Source organism: Crinia signifera, chromosome 2, assembly GCF_055691185.1.
Source record: "Crinia signifera chromosome 2, ASM5569118v1, whole genome shotgun sequence".
Lineage (NCBI taxonomy): Eukaryota > Metazoa > Chordata > Amphibia > Anura > Myobatrachidae > Crinia > Crinia signifera.
This window is the reverse complement of record NC_139218.1, coordinates 341440767-341463288: the sequence shown is the minus strand read 5'-3', so window position 1 is coordinate 341463288 and position 22522 is coordinate 341440767. Positions and strand designations below refer to the sequence as shown.

The window sequence follows — 22522 nt, the reverse complement described above, 5'->3', positions numbered from 1 at the left end:
TAGCGTATGCAAAAGGATAAGATACTAGATGAAGAAGTGTACGTACGACATGCTAATGTGTTATGTTGTCTTTTGTGTTTTTTTTTTTTTTTCTCTCATGTTTTTGTATTTTGTCTTTTGTGTCTCCTTTTGTATGTAAAAAAGAAAAAGGAAAGACAATTTTTTCAATAAAGATGAATGTTAAAAAAAAAAAATTATTCAAAGTATATTTTTATTTAAGTACCTGAATCAGCGCTGTCTTTGATTTTTCTTTGCTGTTATGTACAATTCCAGGGGTGGAGTCTTCCCTTGATAAGGACAGCTGCAGACTCAGGGAAGTTTTAAACTAGATTTGCGCTCTGTCATTTTTTCCATTTTTGATCTATGTCCCCATGAAAATGCTGGGCGTTCCCATGGTTACGCAGGTGAACTGATGCCCCATCTTCATCCTAGCGCTCGTCAGCGACCATCGAATGATTTGTCCTGCTAGCGGAGGCATGCAAGGGGATATGTCAGGAGGGGGGGTATTTGGCTGGGCGGTGGGTGGCATCTCTGGCACTTAGTACGCAGCAATGTTCGCAGCTTACCAGGCCAACCTGAATTAGCTTCTGCTGCCTGTGTCCCTGAGAGCCCTCCTTCTCCCTCACAAATTCTGGGGCAGGCAGGGAGGCTTACATCTTCCTGCCTGCCGCCATCCCCCGGCTCCCTGCGGCGGTTAAAATTTGCCTTCAGGGGCAGCGAGCCACTGTGGCATTGAATAGGATGACAGAGAGGGCTGGCAGCAAATGCTGCAGCCCTCCGGAACCCTGCGAATGTGCAGCGAATCCTAAACAGGATTCGCTGCACATGGAGAATAAAACGCATTGATTGCTCCCCAGAGACATAAATGGATAAAGATAGGCACAAACACAGAGGCACACATGAAGGACAGAGGGGTAGATTCACACCGGATCGCATGGCTGCAAATTCGCGGCAGCCAAAGTTCAGTTGAGCCTCTCCCCCCAATAGAGCAAATGGCCAAAACGCATCGTAATAGGCTCACCATCGACTGATTTTTTTTACACTGGGCACAAGTCATTGCAGGTTTAGATCATCCAGTAGTCGGTGGTGTGATGGAAAAAGGCATATCCGGCCTGGAGCCGACGTCGCACATCCTCCCCTAAAACGCTCAGGCACGCCTGCATTTTCCCGAAGACTCCCAGCATTTTCCTAGGCGCAACTGCATTTTTCTTAGAACTCCCACTAAATGGCCAGTTTCCACCCCCAGACACCTATTTCTTGTCAATCACCTTGCAAACTGATTGTGAATAGAAATAGTAGCAAAATTTAGCTACAGAACAGCCTTGCACGTACATAGTACAGGCCGTAGACATGCGCAGTGCATCAGTATTCGGCCACTGGACAATCAGGTCTGACTTAACCCAGAGACATAACTGGTGACCGATAAAACACAATAGGAGATTCTAGGCTTGCTGGTAGATCATGATTACAAAGGTTTACATTTTACAAAATGTCTAGATATACATAAAATTAGACTTTATTTATATTTACATTCTATATTCTATGTGTTTACTTAGTTCCAATGCACAAAAATTGACACCACGTATAAAAATGAGGGCTAGCTGTAAACAGGCAGGATCCTGCTGTTGAGGATATGCAGTCTATAAAATGTTATTTGTGCAAAAGATCCTCCGAAGTGTTAACTCTTAATCTGGTCCCATTAGACAGAATTCTGCAAAAAAAAAAACCAGAGATGTAATTAGCAATGTGCAGAGCAGGGGTTCCCATCTTTTTTTTTTTTTTTAAATCAGGGCACCCTAGAGTCAGTTTAGGGTCAGCTATGTGGTGAGGGGCAGGATTTGCTTCTGTGCATCCACATAATTTTTGATGGGAAGCCTCAAGCACCGGTGTTGCCTATTACTCTGACCAATTTGAATTTGAACCGTTTCTGGACCAAAGCACCCCAGGAAGCACTGCTGCAGAGGTAGCCATATCATACACAAGGCACAAGTGATGCTGCCCACACACAGTGCGATTTTACCCTGCGATGCGTGCACCCACGTACATCATATTGCAAGTATAAAAAGTAACATGGAATAGATTGCATCACATCTAGTTCAAAACGCAGGTTGCTTTAGAATATCACAGGCTTTTTGAACTAGATGCAATGCGGTCTAGTCCGAAATGCATGCTGCTCATCGCTCTGTGTATGGGTGTAGCATTAGAAGGGATCAATGATCTTCTAAATGCAAGGGATAGAGGAGACTGTTCAATCCTAATCCTTCTGGATCTCTCTGCAGCATTTGACACCATTGACCATAGGATTCTAATTGAGCGCCTGAAGAATTTCTGTGACCTGGGTGGCACAGTCGTTAGCTGGTTCAAATCATTTCTCGCTGGCAGGTCACAGAGAGTTTCACCGGGAGTATACTCTTCATCACCAGTGCCATTGTCTTGTGGTGTCCCACAGGGCTCTATACTATCTCCCATGCTTTTTGCAGTATGCATGCTTCCACTGGGTGGCATAATCAGACGTCATGGCCTGGTTTACCATTGCTATGCAGATGATACACAACTGTGCCTGTCCTTTGCTCCAGGCACTGATAACACAATAACAATCTTACATGGCTGCCTAGCTGAGCTCCAGGAGTGGATGAGTGCCAGTTGGCTGAGACTGAACCCAGATAAAACAGAAGCCCTAATGATAAATCACAGGACAATATGGCAGCATAGCCAACTGACAGGTCTTAAGCTGGGGGGCACAGCACTAAAACACTCGGATCATGTGCGGAATCTTGGTGTTGTCCTGGGTAGTGGCCTGACACTTAAACATCAGGTGTCAGCCACAATCAAAGCCTCATTCTATCATCTGAGAGGGGAGGAGGGGGGAGGCGCCCGCCCCCCCCCCCCATTAACGGCGGGGGGGGGGGGGCGCCCCAAACCAAGCTACGCCACTGTGTAATGATTAGCATTACTGTCTCACAGCACTGAGGTCATGGGTTCAATTCCCACCATGGCTCTAACTATGCGGAGTTTGTATATTCTCCCCGTACTTGCGTGGGTTTCCTCCAGGTACTCTGGTTTCCAACCCACAGTCCAAAAATATACTGGTAGGCTATTTGGCTCCCAAACAAATTAACCCTAGAATGTCTGTGTGCGTGTACATGTGGTAGGGAATATAGATTGTAAGCTCCACTGGGGCAGGGACTGATGTGAATGTTCAAATATTCTCTGTAAAGCGCTGCGGAATATGTGTGCGCTATATAAGAAACTGTAAATAAATAAATAAATAATATAATAATTTCAGAATTGAATGAAATGTTACCTGAGATCACAGTGTGAGCTGTGAATCTGGAGCATAAACACTAATCATTACCTGTACATCAATGTGGTTGGATAGTACATTGTCCTTTTTCCCTGATGTCCCATTACTGGATGGTAAGTGCTGCCGTTCCCGTGTGTGTGAGCGCATTACCATTTGCTCAAGATTCTTCGTAACCGTAGGCCCATAAACCTGCTGTATGGAATCAGACGACCTACGGGGTACAAGACACGTTCATCTCACATAATTCACTATTTACCTCCATACTTAGGGCCTAATTCAGGTCTGATCGCAGGGCAAATATTTTCTCAAAATGAATAAAACCATGTGCACTGCAGGTGGGACAAATGTAACAAGTGCAGGGAGAGTTAGATTTGCAAAATCATTTGGGAGAGTTTTTTTGTTTCTGTGCAGGGTAAATACTGGCTGCTTTATTTTTGTACTACAGTTTAGATTTCAGTTTGAACACACACCACCAAAATCTAACACCCTCTGCACATGTTACATCTGCCCCATCTGCAATGCAACATGGATTTGCCTATTTGCATGCTTTTTTACTTTGCTAACAAAGCTGAATGAGGCCCATGGAACAGAGCAGGACCATGACTACAAGTATAAACGTTCCAGTTCTACTCACCTGTGAGAGGTCGGTGCTGTAGGATAACTGAGGGAACATTTTACCTTAAATAAAGAAAGTGTCACTTAGCACACAGATAAGAATTAGGGCCAGATGCATTAAGCTTCAAAAGTGTGTGTGTGTGTGTGTGTGTGTGTGTGGGGGGGGGGTTTAGCCACAAATGTTAAGGGTACTTGTGTAATAACTGGGCGCCCGATTTTGAGATCGGGTCGGAAAAATCGCATCGCATGCAACCAAATCGCATGTGATCGATGGACGCGTTTTTCAATAGGATTCAATGTTAAAATGGTCCTGTTCATTTCCCCACTATCCAAGTGGGCATAGAGTTGATTTTATATAGCGTGGCGAGCGCAGTGAGCCACCGAGCCCAAAGCGTGGCGAGCGCAGCGAAATACATTTTAAGTAATCCGCGTCCGCTCGCCACGCTTCGGGCTCGGTGGCTGGCTGCGCTCGCCACGCTATATAAAATCAACTCCATGCCCACTTGGATAGTGGGGAAATGAATAGGACCATTTTAACATTGAATCCTATGGAAAATCGCATCCATCGCATGCGATTTGGTCGCGATGCAATTTTGCCGAAAATCACGTCGCATCGCATCTGATTGTATGCCTTAAGTTAAGGCATACAATCAAATAATCGGGCGCCCCGATATTACACAAGTACCATATTAAGTATCACTGAAATGTACCAAAAAGCTCCGATTCCTGCTGCGATCCCCCCTGCATCGTCACCGGCCGCCTCACCCATAGGGCAGCCCGGCTTCACATTCCTGGACTATCGCCATTCATATATGGTGATAGCCCATTGTAGCCTATGGCTACTGGACCGTACTGCTGCCATGGTAGTGCAATCAGCGGGGGAACAGTGCTAACTGCACATGCGCAGACCAACCGGCTTCCGGCTGAGTGCATCGCAGGGACGGGCTCCTTTCGGAGCCCTGTCCCTGCGAGCGGGGAGAATACATCCCAAGCTCTAGGAGCGCATTCTACAATTCGATCCTGGGCGGCAATATTCCACCCAGATCGCATTGTAAATGCAAAATTTGATAAATGGGCTCCAGAGACCCCAAACAGATATTCCACCTCCTTCTACTGCTCATTGTTGTATGCCATTAACGACAACTACAACGACTGCCATGCTGCAGTATGTCCTGTTGTCCCCCCCACTGCCCCCCGCCGTCGGCCCCGTTGCGGACGGCATCGGCAAGTGTGTATGCACTTGCCGATGCCGGTCCCCCACAATGCTATTTTTTTATGGGATTAATGTATGTAAAGGTTGTCTGACGAAAACTACAATAGTGAAATACTAGTGCAGGGAGAAAGAGAACGGACAAGAGGTTACCTTGCGACTCTGGGGGAGCTTGCTGCCAACAACATCTCCTGGTAAGACAGGTAGAGGCGGGTCCTGTCCAAGTTTAAATGGGTGCAGGTTGGTGCTGGCATATTTCATACAGTCATCCAGTGTGACACAGATGTGGGAGCATGTGCCCTGTAGCACAGAACATGCCGCATGGAGTTTCTGAAAGAAACAAACAAAAAAAAAAAGGTTACAAAAAACCTGCTCAGTGGTAGCCATTGTTCTCTGTGATCCTATTCGCCAATGCTTTTCTAATAGCCAACAGAGCTCTGGCACAGCCAATCAGCAGGAGAGAACAAGCAGAGAATAATACACTGTGTAACATTTATACTATCAAATATACCATAAAAAGCAGAGAAACACTTTGATTTGGTGCTCCCTCTATCTAGCGAGACAGCAACAGCCTTCGCGCAGAGCAACATGCTATAATAGTTCTGGTCACTGTACACTGTGTACAGACACGCTGGCAATACATGATACTAGAAAAGAAAAATACTGCATTACATCAAATCCCCTAATGTACTGAGATCACAGGCACATAGACACACTTAACACAACAGCAACGTACTGTACATGACATGCAATGTATCTACAACACATAAAAAAACAAACACATGTGGGCTGATTCAGAATCGCTCGTAGCGATCCGAATTCAACCCCAGCCCCGATGGTCGGGGATTGCGCATGTGAAAACCCAGACACCAAATAACTTTGGTGTGTTACACACTCGCCAGGCCATTCACTTTGGGGAGGGAGGGCCGGGGTTTGGACATAGGCCCAGAGCAGAGGAACGCTCAGAGTTTTACGGGCGTCCCCCTGGGAATGCGGGTGGGCTGATTCCTGCCGGGGGTGGGCGGTTGACATCACATGACATCAGTCGCCAGCCTCATCTTCATCCAAGGGCTGGAAACATTGGCGAATGATTATTTTCTAGCGGCTGCATGGGAGGGGATGTGTTATTCTACACAAACCTTCACATGTTACCGAGGGGATCTGGCGGCAGCAGGTGGGCAGGGGGTGTGTGCGTTCGGCCAGGTGGTGGGTGGCGTTAAGCCGCTCGCTAAGCAGTGAGCGGTGATGAATCACCCCCATCATGTACAAATACTATGAACTAAGGCTAGGTGCGTATTAGGTGATTTATTGGATGATATATTATTCCGTGCAAATAAGAATGATGTATCCTCCATATTACTCAGCGTGTACACTTAATCATGCGTCATCCCATCTGATGTGCTGCACAGGTGATTGCGGGGATCAGGGGCGTAGTTAGGGCGGAGCATGAGCTCCGGGCCCCGAAATATCACAGGGCGCCAGAGCCATGCACTCTGCTGCTGGCTCCCCCGCCCTGCTCCCCCAGCTTGCCTGCTCCACGTCTAGAGCTATTTTCAATTAATGGCCCCCGCTGGACCGCTAGCCAATAGGCGCTTGCGATCCAGCAGCCAATTAGAAGCAGCATTGGCTGCTAGACTGCGAGCAGCTATTGGCTAGCGGTCTAGTGAGAGACTTGAGCTGTGGCTAAGCCGGGCACAGCGGGGAGTGGCGCGGCAGGAGAACTGAGTTTGGCGGGCAGTGGAGCGGGCTGCATTCCTCCTTGGCAATGAGCAATATCAGTCCCCCTTGGCATCGAGCATAAAGCCCCTGGCATTGAGCATGAAGTTCCTAGCAATGAGCATGTAGGTAAGTGGCACTTATGTGTCAAATGTGTAATGGGCATTACGGTTTGTTACATAGTATGTAATGGGCATTACGGTGTGTCATACAGTATGTAATGGGCATCAAGTGTGGCCTTATGTATAATTGGCATTACGGCATGTGGCTTTATTTGTAAAGTTCGCTAAAATGTGCAATGGGCATTATGGTGTGTGGTATCATGTTAGGCCATGCCGACTTTTCTCTGCACAAGAGCCCTCCTACTACAAATCAGGGGGTGGGGGGCGCGAAACATGCCCATGCTCCGGGCACCTAGCTACACCACTGGCGGGGATATACTTATATATTGCACAATGACTTCTTATTTAATTATACTGTACATTCAAACACATCATGTGATGAGTCATGTGCTGGTCATTTTGAACAATAAATAAATTAACTAGATATAAAAACATTTAATGGGTGATAAATTTAAAAGGATGACATATCTACATAGCACCAGAAAACTTGAAAGGTTAAGGTGGCCATACACTTATAGGATTTGGGCCCTTTTCATCTGATTTCGGCAGATTTGATAGATAAATCGTTAGAAAAGTGACAAACCGTATGTGTTTTACCTCAGCTTCCGATTCACGATCCTGTGGGCATTAGATCAAAGCTTGAGATTGCAAAGGCTGCCATAAAGTCTTATTGTATCCTGCAGCCACGGCTGGGATCGCATACCATACATCATATGCAAAAGGGTTGCATACAGTGTATCATATGTGATCCTGCAGCCCGGGAAGGTTCCCACAGAGTTCAAGGGAAACTGCGTGCAACTAAGCCTCTGAGAAGTCGCACTAGTGTATAGTGGCCTTTACAGTCAGTAAGGCGATGTGCTTCCTGCTAGTCCCGGGGCACTGGAATCCAGTGATTTACAGAGTATAGGACATACCTGCTTACTCTCCAGGAATATCAAAGTGTCTACTGAACTTCAGAAACTTCTCCTAAACTCCCTTCAGGATGTTGCCAAAATTCCCAGTGCAGTGGACGCTCCAGGGGCTTAAAGGACATGAGTCACGGTTAAACTCAGCATACAGTCAGGGCTTAAAGTGGTCCTGGAGAGGTGGTGGAACTCCTTTACCCTAACCCCCCCCCCACAACATTAGGCCTAGACCAGTACCGCAGGTAGTGCCCTTGATTCATATTAAATCACACAGTAGTGCCCCTTATACACATAATGTCCACAGTTTTGCTGCTTATACACATCTGTCTGTCACTCCAGAAGGTCACTGTCCATGTCCCTCAGCAGCTCCATGCCCTGTGTTCCTCCAGCAGCTTTCTCACCTCAGAGTGTCTCCGGCCCCCTCTCACCCTGTCTTCAGGAAGCACAGAGGCTGCTCCTCTTGGTGGCCCTTCTTCACTTCAGCTGCGTTGATGGCATGACATTGCATACCTCATGCCAGAAGAAGAAGCCGCTGGGACAGGCTTTTCTGTTGGAATTACTGTTCAGGGCTGTGGTAGAGGCAGAACTCCCCCTCACTTTAACCCCTGCATACAGTCCATATCTATCTATCTATCTATCTATCTATATTTGTTAAGAGCTGTGCCCCCAAATTACTCTATCCTTCCACTGTTTGAAATATATATTCCCCCCCCCCCCCTGCTACCGTATGATAGAAATAAGGTTGTGGTTCATTATCTTTGAGACAAGTACAAGGTGATCCCATGCACAGCAATGTGACTCCATCACTCCAGAAAACAGCATCTGCTTGGTTTCCAATTTTAGAAACATCAATGTGTGAGACGTAGGAGTCCTTGATTTCTATGATAGATATCCGGCATGTGCTAGCACCCGTGCATGAGCTCTATTTGTTTCCTTATACATCACTCCATCACTGTGAAAGCCGATAGACCGAATCCTTAGGACAAATGGCTCTGACACCTGTCCTCACCTACTCCCAAGACTGAAGGGCCTTTGGCATGAACACAGTTCTGTGCATATGCAGAGCAGGCCTTACAATAAGGCTTGAAGTGCGCCCTTCAATGTAGCATGAGGGACATGCTGTAACGTTTGGGGGGCTGTAATCGCCACTGTTCTTGAAAATGTACAGATCTACAAATGCCATGTCTACCTAAGGAGACCGCTTAGTCTAAGTTAAGCATTATGGGCATGATTCAGGCCCATACGTATACTAGCAGCTTAGCAAACAGATCAGCGCCAACCGCCATCCCACCGATTAGATTAAGGTGGACTGTGTGCAAACTGAAATGTAAACCTTGGTGTAGAAATGAAGCAGGCTGACATTTGTGGGTTATATGCAAAAGCAGCCAGTATTTATCCTGCACAGAAAAAAATCTAAATGTATTTGCTCCCCTTGAATGGCAATATGGTTTGTTCCAGATACTATATAATATCTTTTTTTTTATGCTTTATTTTCAAAGAAGAATCAGGCACAAGGTCAACCTCTAACCCTATCTGTAATGTCAACATTTCTCTTTGTATCCACGACAATATAAGAACATTAGACAAACTGGTGTCGACATTATGACTGAATGCATACCTTATCATGGACATTATCATTATACATAAGTATAACATGGGTGAAATGTAATAGGGGTAGACTTTTTAGACATGTGCGATTTTTGGTAGAAACCGGCCGATATCGTACGTTTTCCAAAAATCGCACATGTTATAGGGTACGATTCGCAGTAAAAAAAAATTTGGAAGTGCCGATTTTTAGTCACACTTCAATTTGCATCCAGATGTTTTCCCATTGTAAAGGATACAAGTTGCACATGTAATAGGGTGGGATTTTTGGTAAACGTTACCAAAAATCACCCAAAAATTAGACCAGGTTCTGACTGGAGAATTTGACAGAACCATGCACAGATCATTGTGATCTGTGCATGGTTCTGTCCAAAAAAAGGGTTAAATCCAAAAAAGGGGAAAAAACGGCGTGGGGTCCCCCTCCTGAGCATAACCAGCTCGGGCTCAAAGAGCCGGTCCTGGTTTCATAAAATCACAGGGACAACATGTTGGGGTTCCCTGAATTTTACAAAACCAGCACCAGGCTCAAGGGCCGGTCCACGTGCCCAAAATATGGGGGACAAAATGACTAGGGGTCCCCCGTATTTCAAGAACCAGCACCGGGCCCAACCAGCCAGCAGGGTAATGCCACAGCCGGGGGGAGACTTTTTATACAAGTCCCCCCGGCCAAAGCATTCATCCCTCTGACCGGTCAGCATGGGCAGGGGTCCTGGGGAAGTTTTCACAAAATTGCATGTTTGAAAATGTGCACATTTTCAAGTCTAGAAATCGCACTAAATCACACCATATCGCACTTTTTTGCCGCAAATTCGCATGTCATTACATATGCGAATTTTCAGTAAAAATTTGATTTTAAAGGTGCTATTTTTAAACATGACGAAAAATCGCCACCTATTACATTTCGCCCCATATATCACCCATATAGGGTATATTAATTTAATATGCTATTAGCTGTGTGGCATGGATGCTATGGGTCTATACTTTCTGAACCATGCTAGTATGACATATGCAGTATATAGTTAAAAATAAACTCTCTATTCTCTGTATTACTTCCTCAGATTAGGCGATTAACACAACGCAGATAAGTTACACATGTTAAACCTGTTTGGTCACAAACGTGTGGGGGGATAAACTGCTCAAAAAGACTTTAACCTTTTCAAGTCCAATGTCTAGTCAGGCTGAACAGCCCTAGCGCTAGTAAAAGATACAATGGTGAGCCACTTTACAATAAGAACATTAACATAGTTCAACATACAATGTAGACCATTTTTGAATAAAAAAATTGCAATTAAGTTAAACCAAACGATCAGCACCGAGCGATTATCGATTGACCGCGCATCCGTATGGTACACAGTGCACATGTGCGAGCCATCCAAAGGGCAATTGGGGGCAGAAATGCAGCGTTTTCTGGGAGTGTCCCAAAAAATGCAGGTGTTCCCCAGCCATAGGGAGGGCTGCTGATGTCATCAGAGGCCTCCTTCTCCCCACGGCCTTCGCAATGCTGAGTGAGTCTAGACTTGGGAGAAAATAATTTGATGGTGAATGATTTTCTCCGTGTGCACGGCTGCCTAAGCGTTTGCAGCCGTGCACAGGGGCGAGAGGAGTGAATCAGGCCCAAGAAATGGAACAGAAAGTAAAGAAGGACGTGATTGGCTCATCTCACCTGCCAAAAGAAAGCCTATTAAAAAAAATCATTATGTTACAGTTAAAAATAATTTTAAAAAATACTCAATTTAAAAAAAAAATCCTTTAAACAAAAAAATCCTTATGTTACAAGATAGCCAGAGTATATTGTGCTTAAGCTTAACAAGTGTTGAACACTTTATCAGATTTTGCTGTGCGTACTGATTAATATATTTTTTTAAAGTGTTCACGTCAGATGGGAAGATTGTATGGATGGGGAGAGACGGTTCTGTTGGATGAAGAATGGGAGTAATGTTTTATGTTCTAGCTTAACTCGGGTTTTCCCTTAAATATTTCATGTGCATTATATCGGCTTATAATCGGTCATTTTACCTCCATGTTTGATGAAGCCCCCAGCTCATCTGCATCAACCGCTCCTTGTACTTCCACCACCTGCTCCATCAGTAGATCACAGAACAACCGAAGCTCAGACAATTTCCGAACCAGAAATTCATTATCAGTCAGATTATCTGATGAGAACAGATTTCTTGTTAGTTGGGACATAATATCACATCACAGTGAAATACAGGCATTAACCTATCTCCCCATGGCTCCAAACTGCCGCTCTGCGGAAGTGCTGGATGACAGTATTAATGTCATATCTGGCCACAAACATAAATGGCCAAATTGGAGAAGATCTGTCTTTCCACCACTTTGGGCCAAGCAGCTGGATAGCTTTTGGTGTCATGTGGATCAGTTAGAGCAATTACAAGCACAGGCTGATAGCAATCAACTTCAGTCACCTTCTGACCACATTATGAAGTATCTCCTAGTGATCCTATTGGTTCTGATGACATCATGCTAGATCTTAGGCCATACAAACTGCTCTCCATAGCTGGCACAATTGTTCATTGGCAGCAACAATGATCTCAGATGGTACAGTAAGGGCTCCATTGGCAGCAATATAATCAGATTGAATGTTCACTAAGCTGAGGAAACACTAAACGATGTGCGTACCCAGTGACATCAACTGCGTCAGGACCTGGCATTGGCAAGTGCATACACTATGGGCCATGCTGCTATGTCATCCTGCATGTACAGAAGATGAAGGATGTCACCAACGACGCTGGGGAGCGAGAATAGTAAGCGACAGAGAATACACACTGGGCGATGTTAACATTATGTCATTCCGACCAGTCCGAATAAGAAAAATTCTCATGGAAATAAATAAACAAACCATAGACCTGATTCAGAATTGCAACTGTTCAGAGTTCAGCAAGCAGGTAGCCCCCCGCACTTCCCCATCCCTCTGCACAACTGCGAACGTGTACAAAGCCATGCACACAGGGAAAATCATTCACCAATCAGATTATTTTCCTTCTGCTCGCAGCGCTGAGTGAGCCAGGATTCACTCAGCGCCGCGTAGGCCATGGAAGGAGGGCGCTTATTACGTCAGTGGCCCTCCCTCCTGACGGCTGGGGAACGCCCATAAAAACACCAGCGGCATACCCCCAAACACCCGCTGGATGTCAATCACCCTGAATGCACCTTCGGGCGGAAGGCTCACATATGAACACAGCCTACCATGCATATGCGCCGTTGTTTGTTAATCTGACGTTTGCAGCCCGTCCAAACGAATCTGAATTGGCCCCAAATTTTCAATATTTAGAGTCTATTCTGGGTCCTTCGTCAAGATACACACAGCACAGCAGATGCACAAAGAGAAATGACGGCAGTAATTTACTCAGGAGAATAACCCTATAAAGGACGGACTTCTCAATTAAACGCCACCTACATCACATCCAATTGCAGTATATGAAGGTTCCTCATTATACTAAACAACATTGCAATCTCATACCATACTGTAGACATTATGTATATTTAGCTTTTGTTTACATAGGGGCATTGACTTGGATCAAAGCATACTAGCATGTGTTTAAACAGCGTAAGATGATACAGGTTGAGTATCCCGTATCCGAGTATCCGTTATCCGAATTATTCCGAAAACCATACATTCCAGAAAGTGAAAAGAAAATATTTTTTTTGCTAAAAACTCACTGAGGACATATGTAACAGCATCACTGGGGACATGATATGTAACTGGCACTATATATGTGCAAGACAATGATTGCTTGGCATTCAAATTCAATATCTGATATAGTACACAAATTTTGTTTCATGATTTGAAACCTTGTTTTTTGAACAAATAAAATATATTTGTGTGTATTTTATGCGGTAATAAAATATATTTGTGTGTATTTTATGTGTTTATACAGCATACATGCAAGATACTTCAAAATACATAATTGAAATATTAAAATATTCCGAAATACGGAATAATCCGTTATCCAAAATTCTCCTGGTCCCGAGCATTTTGGATACGGGATACTCAACCTGTAGCAACAATCCCTGGCATGCTAGCAAGAAGCCTGAAATACCAATGCACTGCATTATACTGATTACTATCAGGGTGTGTATCAGACTATGGGGTCGATCCTATTAGGTGCGGATGATTCGAACTTGCGAATTATCTCGGCACCGGGCTCACTTTACGGTGGGCTGAATCCGCTTAAAAGTGCTCGCACCTCCATAGGGTTGCAAGTAATTTTGGCCCTTATTCTAATTCGGACGGTACGGCCCGCGTGCGGCCGTACCGCCGATGTTTTTATTCTGCACATGCGCAGAGGTCAATCTGCGCATGTGCAGCCCCCTTCGCCGCAGACGTATTTCGTCCGCCGCAAAGGGGGCGTATAGGGGCGTGAGGGGCTTCATACCCTCATTTCCCTATGTGTACGCCCCGCGTTTCATGGGCGTTCCCATGCAAACGCGGGGCGTATGCATGGTAATGAGGGTATGACGCAACTCATGGGGGCGGAAAGCTGACGTCGCCGGATGTCAGCTCTCAGCCCCCATACAAGCTAGCACACGGACGATTGTCCGTGTGGTCTCAGCTTGCGGGAGCTGCTGGGGCGTGCGGACCTGCCTTCGATGGTCGACGACCATCGAATGCAGGGGGCAGCTCCCACCATGGTGGAGGCGTACGCCTCCACCATTTTTATGCGGATCGCCAGCCGTCCGTGTACGGACGGCCGTGGCGATCCGTCTCGTGGGCGGGGATTGGTTTGTGCGGCCAGAGCACCGTGTGCGGCTCTGGCCGCACCAACCAGAATAAGGGCCTTTAAGTGGATTCCCTCAGCAAAGGGTGTGAGAGTAAAGGGGCATACACACGTAGAGATCGGTGCTAAGCAATTTTGCTAAGCAATTTTTCTGGTGTCAAGATCTCCCATGGGGAGCACATACACACGCAGAGATTTGTGCTAAGCAATTTTGCTAAGCAATTTTGCTTAAGCAAAAAAAGGCCGGGTAGTTCTTCAGAATGAGAGATTGCGATCAGTATCTCTCATTCTGTACACACAGAGAGATTTGCAGTAATTTGCTAAGCAATCTGACTAGATTTTGACTGCATGCACTGACTTAGTTAGCAAGAGATATTTAATCTCTCGGAGCATACACACGGAGAGATCTGTGCTTACTTTCTAAGCAATCTAGTCAGATTGCTTAGAAAATAGCACAAATTTGCTCCGTGTGTACACCCCTTTAGTCTTAAATCAGGTGCCTTTACCAGCGTTTAAATGGCACCTTGCACCCTTCAGCGTTAATAGGATCAATCCCTCCCTACGACATAAACACCATTGGATTGTGTATAGCTCTTTACATTGGAGCCGTTGCGGCATCATTTCATAACATCATCATGAAAGTATATATGATTTGTGTGCACATTTCCTGTTGGCGGCATAAAGTGTGTTCCAGCTTGGATGGCTAGAAGATCCACTGGTTGTCTTACTACCACCGCATTATTGTTATTATTAAGGTCGCCCCCTACAGGCACCACATTAAATAGAATACAGATTGATATACTCCTAATGTGATAAATATAAAACTAAGGGAGGTATGCGATCCTCTGCCGCTAATTCCTATGGGGGAAATAGCGGCGGGGCCCTATTCAATGATGTCTTAACTGAAGAGGCATCACGGCGGAATGAGCATGACTTTAAAAGCTGTCAGGCTCGTTCTGCCGATAACGGACAAGGATTGTTGCGATCCCGGCCGCATCGTGACAATCCTCGGGCTATTTACGTGGACACACCCCCTTTTTCGCCGTACGGCAGGTGGAACATTGAATCCCATCTGCCGATTTGCTGTTGGGCCATCCACAAACGGGCAAGGAACACGGCTGTCAGGGTGGACCGACAGTCGTTATCCAGGAATGCATACATCCATTTAATATAATAATACATACCTGTTTTTGTCTCACACTTATGGGGGACAGCACCCCTACAGATTTTCAGCAAATAGTTATGCATATTCTTAAGATTTATTCTACATCTATCCATCTCTCTAATAGTTTTTAGTAAAGGGAAGTGGCTATTGTCCCTTTTGGAGTACAAGAGGTACTTTTACCCTTTCTTATTGGTGGGTTATCTATTTAGCACCTGGGTATTTTATTTCTTAGGAGAAACCTGGTATAATATGAAGAGCAAAATGATGAGGGTTATCTTGAAGACTTTACAATCTGGTCCAAGAGATTTGCACATGTACCTTTTGTTTGTTGCGTTCCAATGTCACCCAGGCAGGCTTTGGCAGATCCTAGTGCCACCAGCCATCTCTGCCTGTCAGCCGCATTCTCCGCACACAAATAAAAGCACTGTTCCCTTGGTATCAGTAGGTCCATTCGGCAGCTATCAGTCTGATGCACTGCAAGATGAAGAAAGGGCAATTTAAGGAAAGCATATTTATCAGCTCGGCTCTCCAATCAAAAGTACCAGCTGCTGTGATGCCATCAGGAGTCCATGCAGTAATCATCCGACAAGCAGCAGCACTCCGAGACCATATCTTAAAAATTGAGTGAAACTTTGGGGGTGATTCAATATCATTCGGTCCCCAGCGTATTCGCACCAGGGGACCGATGGTGCGGCTCTAGGCATGCACATATTTGCGCATGTGCAGGGCCATTGTACGAACGCCATCGGCAGCTATCACAGTATTGGTAGGGGAGGGAGGGGGTGGGCAGGGTGGAATCTTGTCCATTACCACATAACTGACCCTAAAGATGAGATCTAAACGCAATTTACTTAATTTAATTTTTTTTTTCCCCGATTTTATCAATTAGAAACATTTGGTCTAGGGGTGCTGTAAAAAAATATTCTGATACTCAGGGGTGCTGTAATTCAAAATGTTCGGGAACCTCTGGTCACTTTTGAATTCCAGCATGTAACATGGCAGTTAGGAGCTGATTGACTAGTATTTTGTCTCCATTCACTTTATCTCTCTCCAATGATTGGTACATAGACCTCTTAGTATACTAATAAGAAAAATTCTGAAAAAAAAAATTACTTAAGCACAGTAATCACTTCTAGCGGCTAAGCTACAAAGTTAAACCAGAAGTGGCAGAAAATAAAAAAATCACAGGTGTAGAGGACACATCTGAATGTGTCAAAGTGGACATTGATATTTCTGAGGTAATCCTTTCGGTACTACCTCATCTTTGCAGCCACCACTACGCCAATTACGTTAGCCGCTATTCTAAAAGCAATTGCACCCTTTTGTGTCCACGCCACCCTCCTGTGTCCACGTCTCCATGTATTAACTTTAGTAAAAGTTGTGGCGAGCAGCTTTCAGCTCAAAAGCCGCCCAGTGATGAGTGGTGAAAGCTTATGCTCTCTCCAGCTTCATCGCTGTTGGCTGACTTTCTTCTGCTGGTTTTAAACAGCAGACTGAATGGCTTTCCATAGTGTCCTGCTGTGTATGGATCATTGTATATACAGACATTAGGTCTTCAAGCATTAGGTTGATATGCATGAAGGTCGACATGGTCATTAGGTCCATGGTCGACTTGGGAGTTTTCACTTTTTTATCCCGAATGTCGACACAGTCGACATAAACACTAAAAAAGTGTCTTGCGTCCCCTCCAGTGGCGTAACTACACTGCTGCAGACCCCGCAGTGGCATGGAGGAGCCGGCGCCACCGGGGTCTGCGGGGAGTGCCGAGCTGTGGTGCCCTCTGCTGCTGCCAGATGCCGTATGTATTTCCTGTCACTGTCTGCCTAACACAGGCAGTGGCACCGGCAGCAGCGGCAGGAAGCCTCTCACTCTCACCTCAGCTATGCAGTGAGGTCCGTTCTGTCGCTCCCTCCCTTCCTCCCAGCAGCAGCACAGGCAGGAACTAGGGGGGTTTATGTGCACGCACACAGCCTCTGTCTGTCCACACAGGCTGGTGCAGTATCCTCCCTCTCACAGTTAGGGATGGCCATCGTTGCCTTTGCCATCGATGGTTGCCATCGATGGCATGACTTGTGGGAGCATTATTCCCAATAAGCCTTGCCCCCTCTCAGTGAGGTTACACCCTTTTTCTGGCAGCGGTGCGGCTTGGTCGCACAGAAGTCTTAATTTGTGCAGTGTAAAGGGCAGTATGGTGTGTGGCCTATAGAGTAAGGAGCATAAGGATGCGTGACATACAATATAGGGCGAAACTGAATGCCGCCCGAGCTCAGCGGCAGTGCGAGGTGTCCACCGAACTCAGACGTTTTTTTAAAGGGGAATTAACTTACAAGGCAAAACCATGCCTTGTAAGTTAATTCGGTACTTGTGTACTAGCACGGCGCCCACGATATTTGGTCGCACTACATATAATCGCATCGCATGCCATACACCCGATGCACTGCGATGCGATTTAAAATTGTATAAGGCCCCTATACGATGTTTAATTGTATAAGCACTCTAATGGAGGCTTACAATGTTAAATGCACCCCCATGCCACCCCCACTATGAACGTGAACCCGAAACATGGCGAGCGCAGCGAGCCCGCGAGGGGCTGCAGTACGCGTCCTACGACCTTTTCATACCCCCACTATCCACGTCGGCGTGGAGTTGTTTTCATATAGTGTGGAGAGCGCAGCGAGCCCCGCATATTACTTTACATGTATTCCGCGTCCCCTCGCCACACTTTGCGCTCGCCACACTATATAAAATCAACTCCACGCTGACATGGATAGTGGGGGTATGAAAAGGTCGTAGGACGCGTACCGCTGCGCTCGCCACACTTTTAACATTGTAAGCCCCCATTAGGGTGCTTATACAATTTTAAATCGCATACCATTGTATATGCGATACAATGGCATACAATTCGATGGTATACAATTTAAAATTGTATAACATCGGCTGCCATTGCATCGCATACCATCGCATGCCTTACGGTCTGTGATGCGATGGGCGCCGTGCTAGTACAGTTAATTCCCCTTTAAAAAATGCCTGAGTTCGGCAGACATCTCACACTGCAATGAACTCAGGCGGCATTAAATTCCACCCATAGTGTAAGGTGCATTTAGGTGTGTGGAGTATAGTGTAAGGTTAATTACGGCATGTGGCATATAGTGTAAGGGGCATTACAATGTAAGACGTAATGTGTAAGGGGCATGGGGGGGGCAGAAACTTTTTTTGCTGGGGGGAGCAAAATTTATAGTTATGCCACTGGTCCCCTCACATGGCTCACTGCATCACTTGCCAAATTGGAAGCCTCCTTCTGAATGAGGATAGCAAGCCTGATTTACACACACACACACACACACACACACACACACACACACACACACACACACACACACACACACACACACACTATACTATATATTTAGGAATAGACAGATGGTTCAATAGACACAGTTATTAAGTAAAAATTTAAATAAAATAAGAATGAAAGAAAGAAAATAAAATGTTTGATAAATAACATTAGGATTAACTTAAATGGCGAACAAAAGTCAAACAGGATAATAAGTGGAAGACCTACCTCGGATCTCACATACTGCTATTTTAATGCTGCCCTTGCTTGCTTTGCCAACATTGTCCGGGGAGTCATAGTAAGACAATATCCCTCTGTCCAGCACAAAGTAACGCAGCTGCCAGCCTGCGGAGATTACATACAACGCATGAAATATTTCTCTACCAGTATAATTTGTACCTGACAAATTCCTTTAGTCTGCTCAACACATAAATCAACATCTGGACACATTGATAAGACATGGTGATTACTTTAGGTAAGCGTTACACCTCTATAAACACACACAATAAATGACTAAGAATACAAGCAAACACTAAACCAGGTTAGAAAATACTTCTACTAACGACAATCACAAATGTAGGCTGGTTAGTTGTAGGAGTTATCAGAACTGAGGATACTTGAATAAAGTTCTGATCCATTTTCCAATACGTTCTGTCCATAAACTCATTAGGCAGCCTGTCTTGTACACACACAAACATCTTGGGGGTAATTTACACCTGACCACTAGACTGAGTTTATTTGGGGATGCGGCCCTTTCGTCTACAGCATGATGGTCGAAAGTCATTAGGTCAACATGGGAAAAGGTCGACATGGTAAAAGGTCGAAAGGACGTTAGTTCGACAGTGTCTAGGTCGACAGTCAAAAGGTCGACATGGGGTTTTTTACGCCGACATGTGCATTTCATGCCCTACCATCCACTAGGGCGTGGTGGGAGAATAAAATAGTGTGCCAAGCGTAGCTAGGCACCGTGCACTTTAAACTGTGTCCATGTTGACTGTGTTGACATTCAGGTAAAAAAACTGTGAAAAACCCCATGTCGACCTAGACATTGTTGAACTAATTTTGCACTTGGTTTTTGTGGTTGGCGCTGAACCTCTATGGATGAGCAAACACTCGAGCCGCTGGTCCTCGGTAAAGGGGGGCTGCCCTTTAAATAGTAATGCAAGAGGGGGTGTGAGGGTCTGCGCTCAGAGTGTGCAATAAATGACTGACAGTGAGTGTTGGATAAATGCAGTTTTATTTTCACTGACAATGTATCCACTGTGCCGTTGCGTGCAGCTTAGGGTGTTGGACAAATGCAGTTTTGTAATCACTGACAATGTATCCACTTTTCCGTTGCGTGCAAGGGGTTAAGAACAATGGGGGGGGGGGAGGGGGGGGGGAAAGGTGAATCTGTGCGGCTGGGCAAGCACACAGATATGGTGGGGTGGTTGCAGTCAATGGGGGAGAAGAAAAAGTCACAAAGCCGATATGCAAGTAAGTGGTGCGGGGGGCTGGCGTCCCGTTCCACCCGCAGTACACTATACCTGTTCTCGCCGGGGGTGCTTGTCCTCTATCCTTCTTCCTCTTGCTGGCTCCGTCACACCTGGGCTGAATCGGCGCCTTGTCCGCTCGATTCGCCGGTTACCACGGCTACTGCACAGACGGGACTTCCGGGTTGAAGTCACGCGGGATTCGCGCCTTGGTCTGTCTGATGCAGTTGCCGCGCGCTCGACTCCCAGCCGGGAGGAGACTTGATGTGTCTGTTGATGTGGCTGTTCTTAACCCCTTGCACGCAACGGAAAAGTGGATACATTGTCAGTGATTACAAAACTGCATTTGTCCAACACCCTAAGCTGCACGCAACGGCACAGTGGATACATTGTCAGTGAAAATAAAACTGCATTTATCCAACACTCACTGTCAGTCATTTATTGCACACTCTGAGCGCAGACCCTCACACCCCCTCTTGCATTGTTGAACTAATGACCTGTCGAACTAAAACTGTTGAACTAATGACCTTTCGACCTATAACCATGTCGACCTAGACCTACGTCGACCTAATGGTGTCGACCTAATGACTGTCGACCATCATGCTGTAGACCAAATGATCACAACCCTATATTTGGAGCCTAAAAACGGCAGGTGTCCACCTCGGAACGTCCCCTGCTTGTCAATCAGGCAGCGAGCACCCTCACGATTAAAAATATTGTCGAAGGCAATTGCTACAGGGATCACAATACGCGCTCCTGCGCATCGTTAAGGATCCTCCCTGTCGTCTGTATATGAAGCTCAATCTGACAATATCACCAGTGACTGCATGTACAGAGCGGGGGTCCAGTGACATCACTGACCAATATCATTAACGATATGCCTCAGTGTGTATGCACAAAGGCAATTCCTCCATGGCCCTGCCGATATAGTTATCAACATCAGCGGTGCCAGGAATCACCTAGTGTGTACCCAGCTTAAGTGTAGTCAATAGAAGATCACATACACACCCAGTGGTGCAGCTAGTTTGGAGGCCCCTGTCAAACTCTCGTGGCCTCCATAGGTAGCAACAAAGCTAAACATGGAACCGGCATACGAGAAGGGAGCTGTACAGAATGCTGGTCAGAAGCACTACCAGGGGACAGACACAATAACGGGAAGTCACTGGGATACCAACATATGCAAGCAGATCACAATGGCAGGGGAGCATCCTCAGATAAGTAACAGCATCCTCAGGTAAGTTTTCAGGTAGCAGGGGACCAAGTGGGCCCAGAAGGCAGCAGCATTAACGTGGGCCCAGCAGATAATGATCCAGGAGTCCAGCAATGCAGATTTATTAAGCCTGGTGAAGTGATAAAGTGGCCAGTGATAACGCACCAGCCAATGAGTTCCTAACTGTCATGGTACAGGCTGGGTTTGAAAATGTACAGTTAGCAGCTGATTGGCTGCTGCATTATTACCGACCACTTTATGACTTCACCGGGCTTAATAAATCTGCCCTTAAGTCAGCTGTGGCAGGGAATGTGCATACTTAAAACCTGGATCATTGGGGTGCCTTGGAGACCGCATTTTGGAATCCTCTGCCATATACAGAATAATTCCAAGTGCAGAATTGAACAACATAAATCTGTAAATATTAACTTTATTTATTCACCATTAATTGTAAATGTTATAAATGTGATGTCACTGTGATGTTGGCTTGTGGGAGATAGAAACTGTATGTCAATGTTTCCATGTATGCATTAGAAGAAACCTTGTTGTGGTGTATAATAATAATAATAATAATAATAATAATAAAGTGACATTACTAGCCTGCCGTCCTATGATCTGATCTACACGAGGTGCTGGTGTTTATTTCGGGTCCCTGTGCATATCCAGCAGGAGAATTCTGCCGGCACCCAAGCTACCCAGGACACAGCAGCCATATATTAGTATAACACATGACCCAGCAGCAATACCTGATAGGTAGTTGGTCCATTTCAGCAACGAGCCCTCCATGTCCAGCAGCCTCATTACCCGATGTCTGCTGCCTGCTGTACCTGCTGTACCTGCAAAGCAAGGCTCAACCAGCTGTCAACTGTATCAGCCAATGGACGGCGAGAGGCGTGACCAATCACAGCTAGTAACGCCCCTAGTATGCAAGATTCTGTGCTTGATCAAAACGATGCATTCTGCCAATCCCGGTTGAACAATGCGAAGGCACGTGGATCGGTGGGCGTGGCTTGTATACCGTATTTACCAAATCGTATGAGACTGGAACCTGTTTGCGGGCTTATGTTCTGCAGTGCCAGCTTCAGAATTTTCTTTACTATACTCAGCTGCGCTGACGCGTGATGT

General features: G+C 45.8%; 1 protein-coding gene across 1 annotated transcript; it reads right to left on the bottom strand.

Moving 5' to 3' along the window:
* Window positions 1-1492: 1492 nt before the first annotated feature.
* Window positions 1493-22486, bottom strand: LOC146057833 (pleckstrin homology domain-containing family A member 3-like). Its single transcript, XM_083169567.1, has 8 exons — window positions 22144-22486; window positions 18944-19060; window positions 15700-15855; window positions 11494-11630; window positions 5283-5459; window positions 3939-3982; window positions 3356-3515; window positions 1493-1711 (listed from the first exon to the last, which is right to left on the bottom strand). The coding sequence occupies exons 1-8, from the start codon at window positions 22196-22198 to the stop codon at window positions 1700-1702; spliced, it is 858 nt and encodes a 285-aa protein (XP_083025693.1). The 5' UTR covers window positions 22199-22486; the 3' UTR covers window positions 1493-1699.
* Between the last annotated feature and the right edge of the window lie 36 nt (window positions 22487-22522).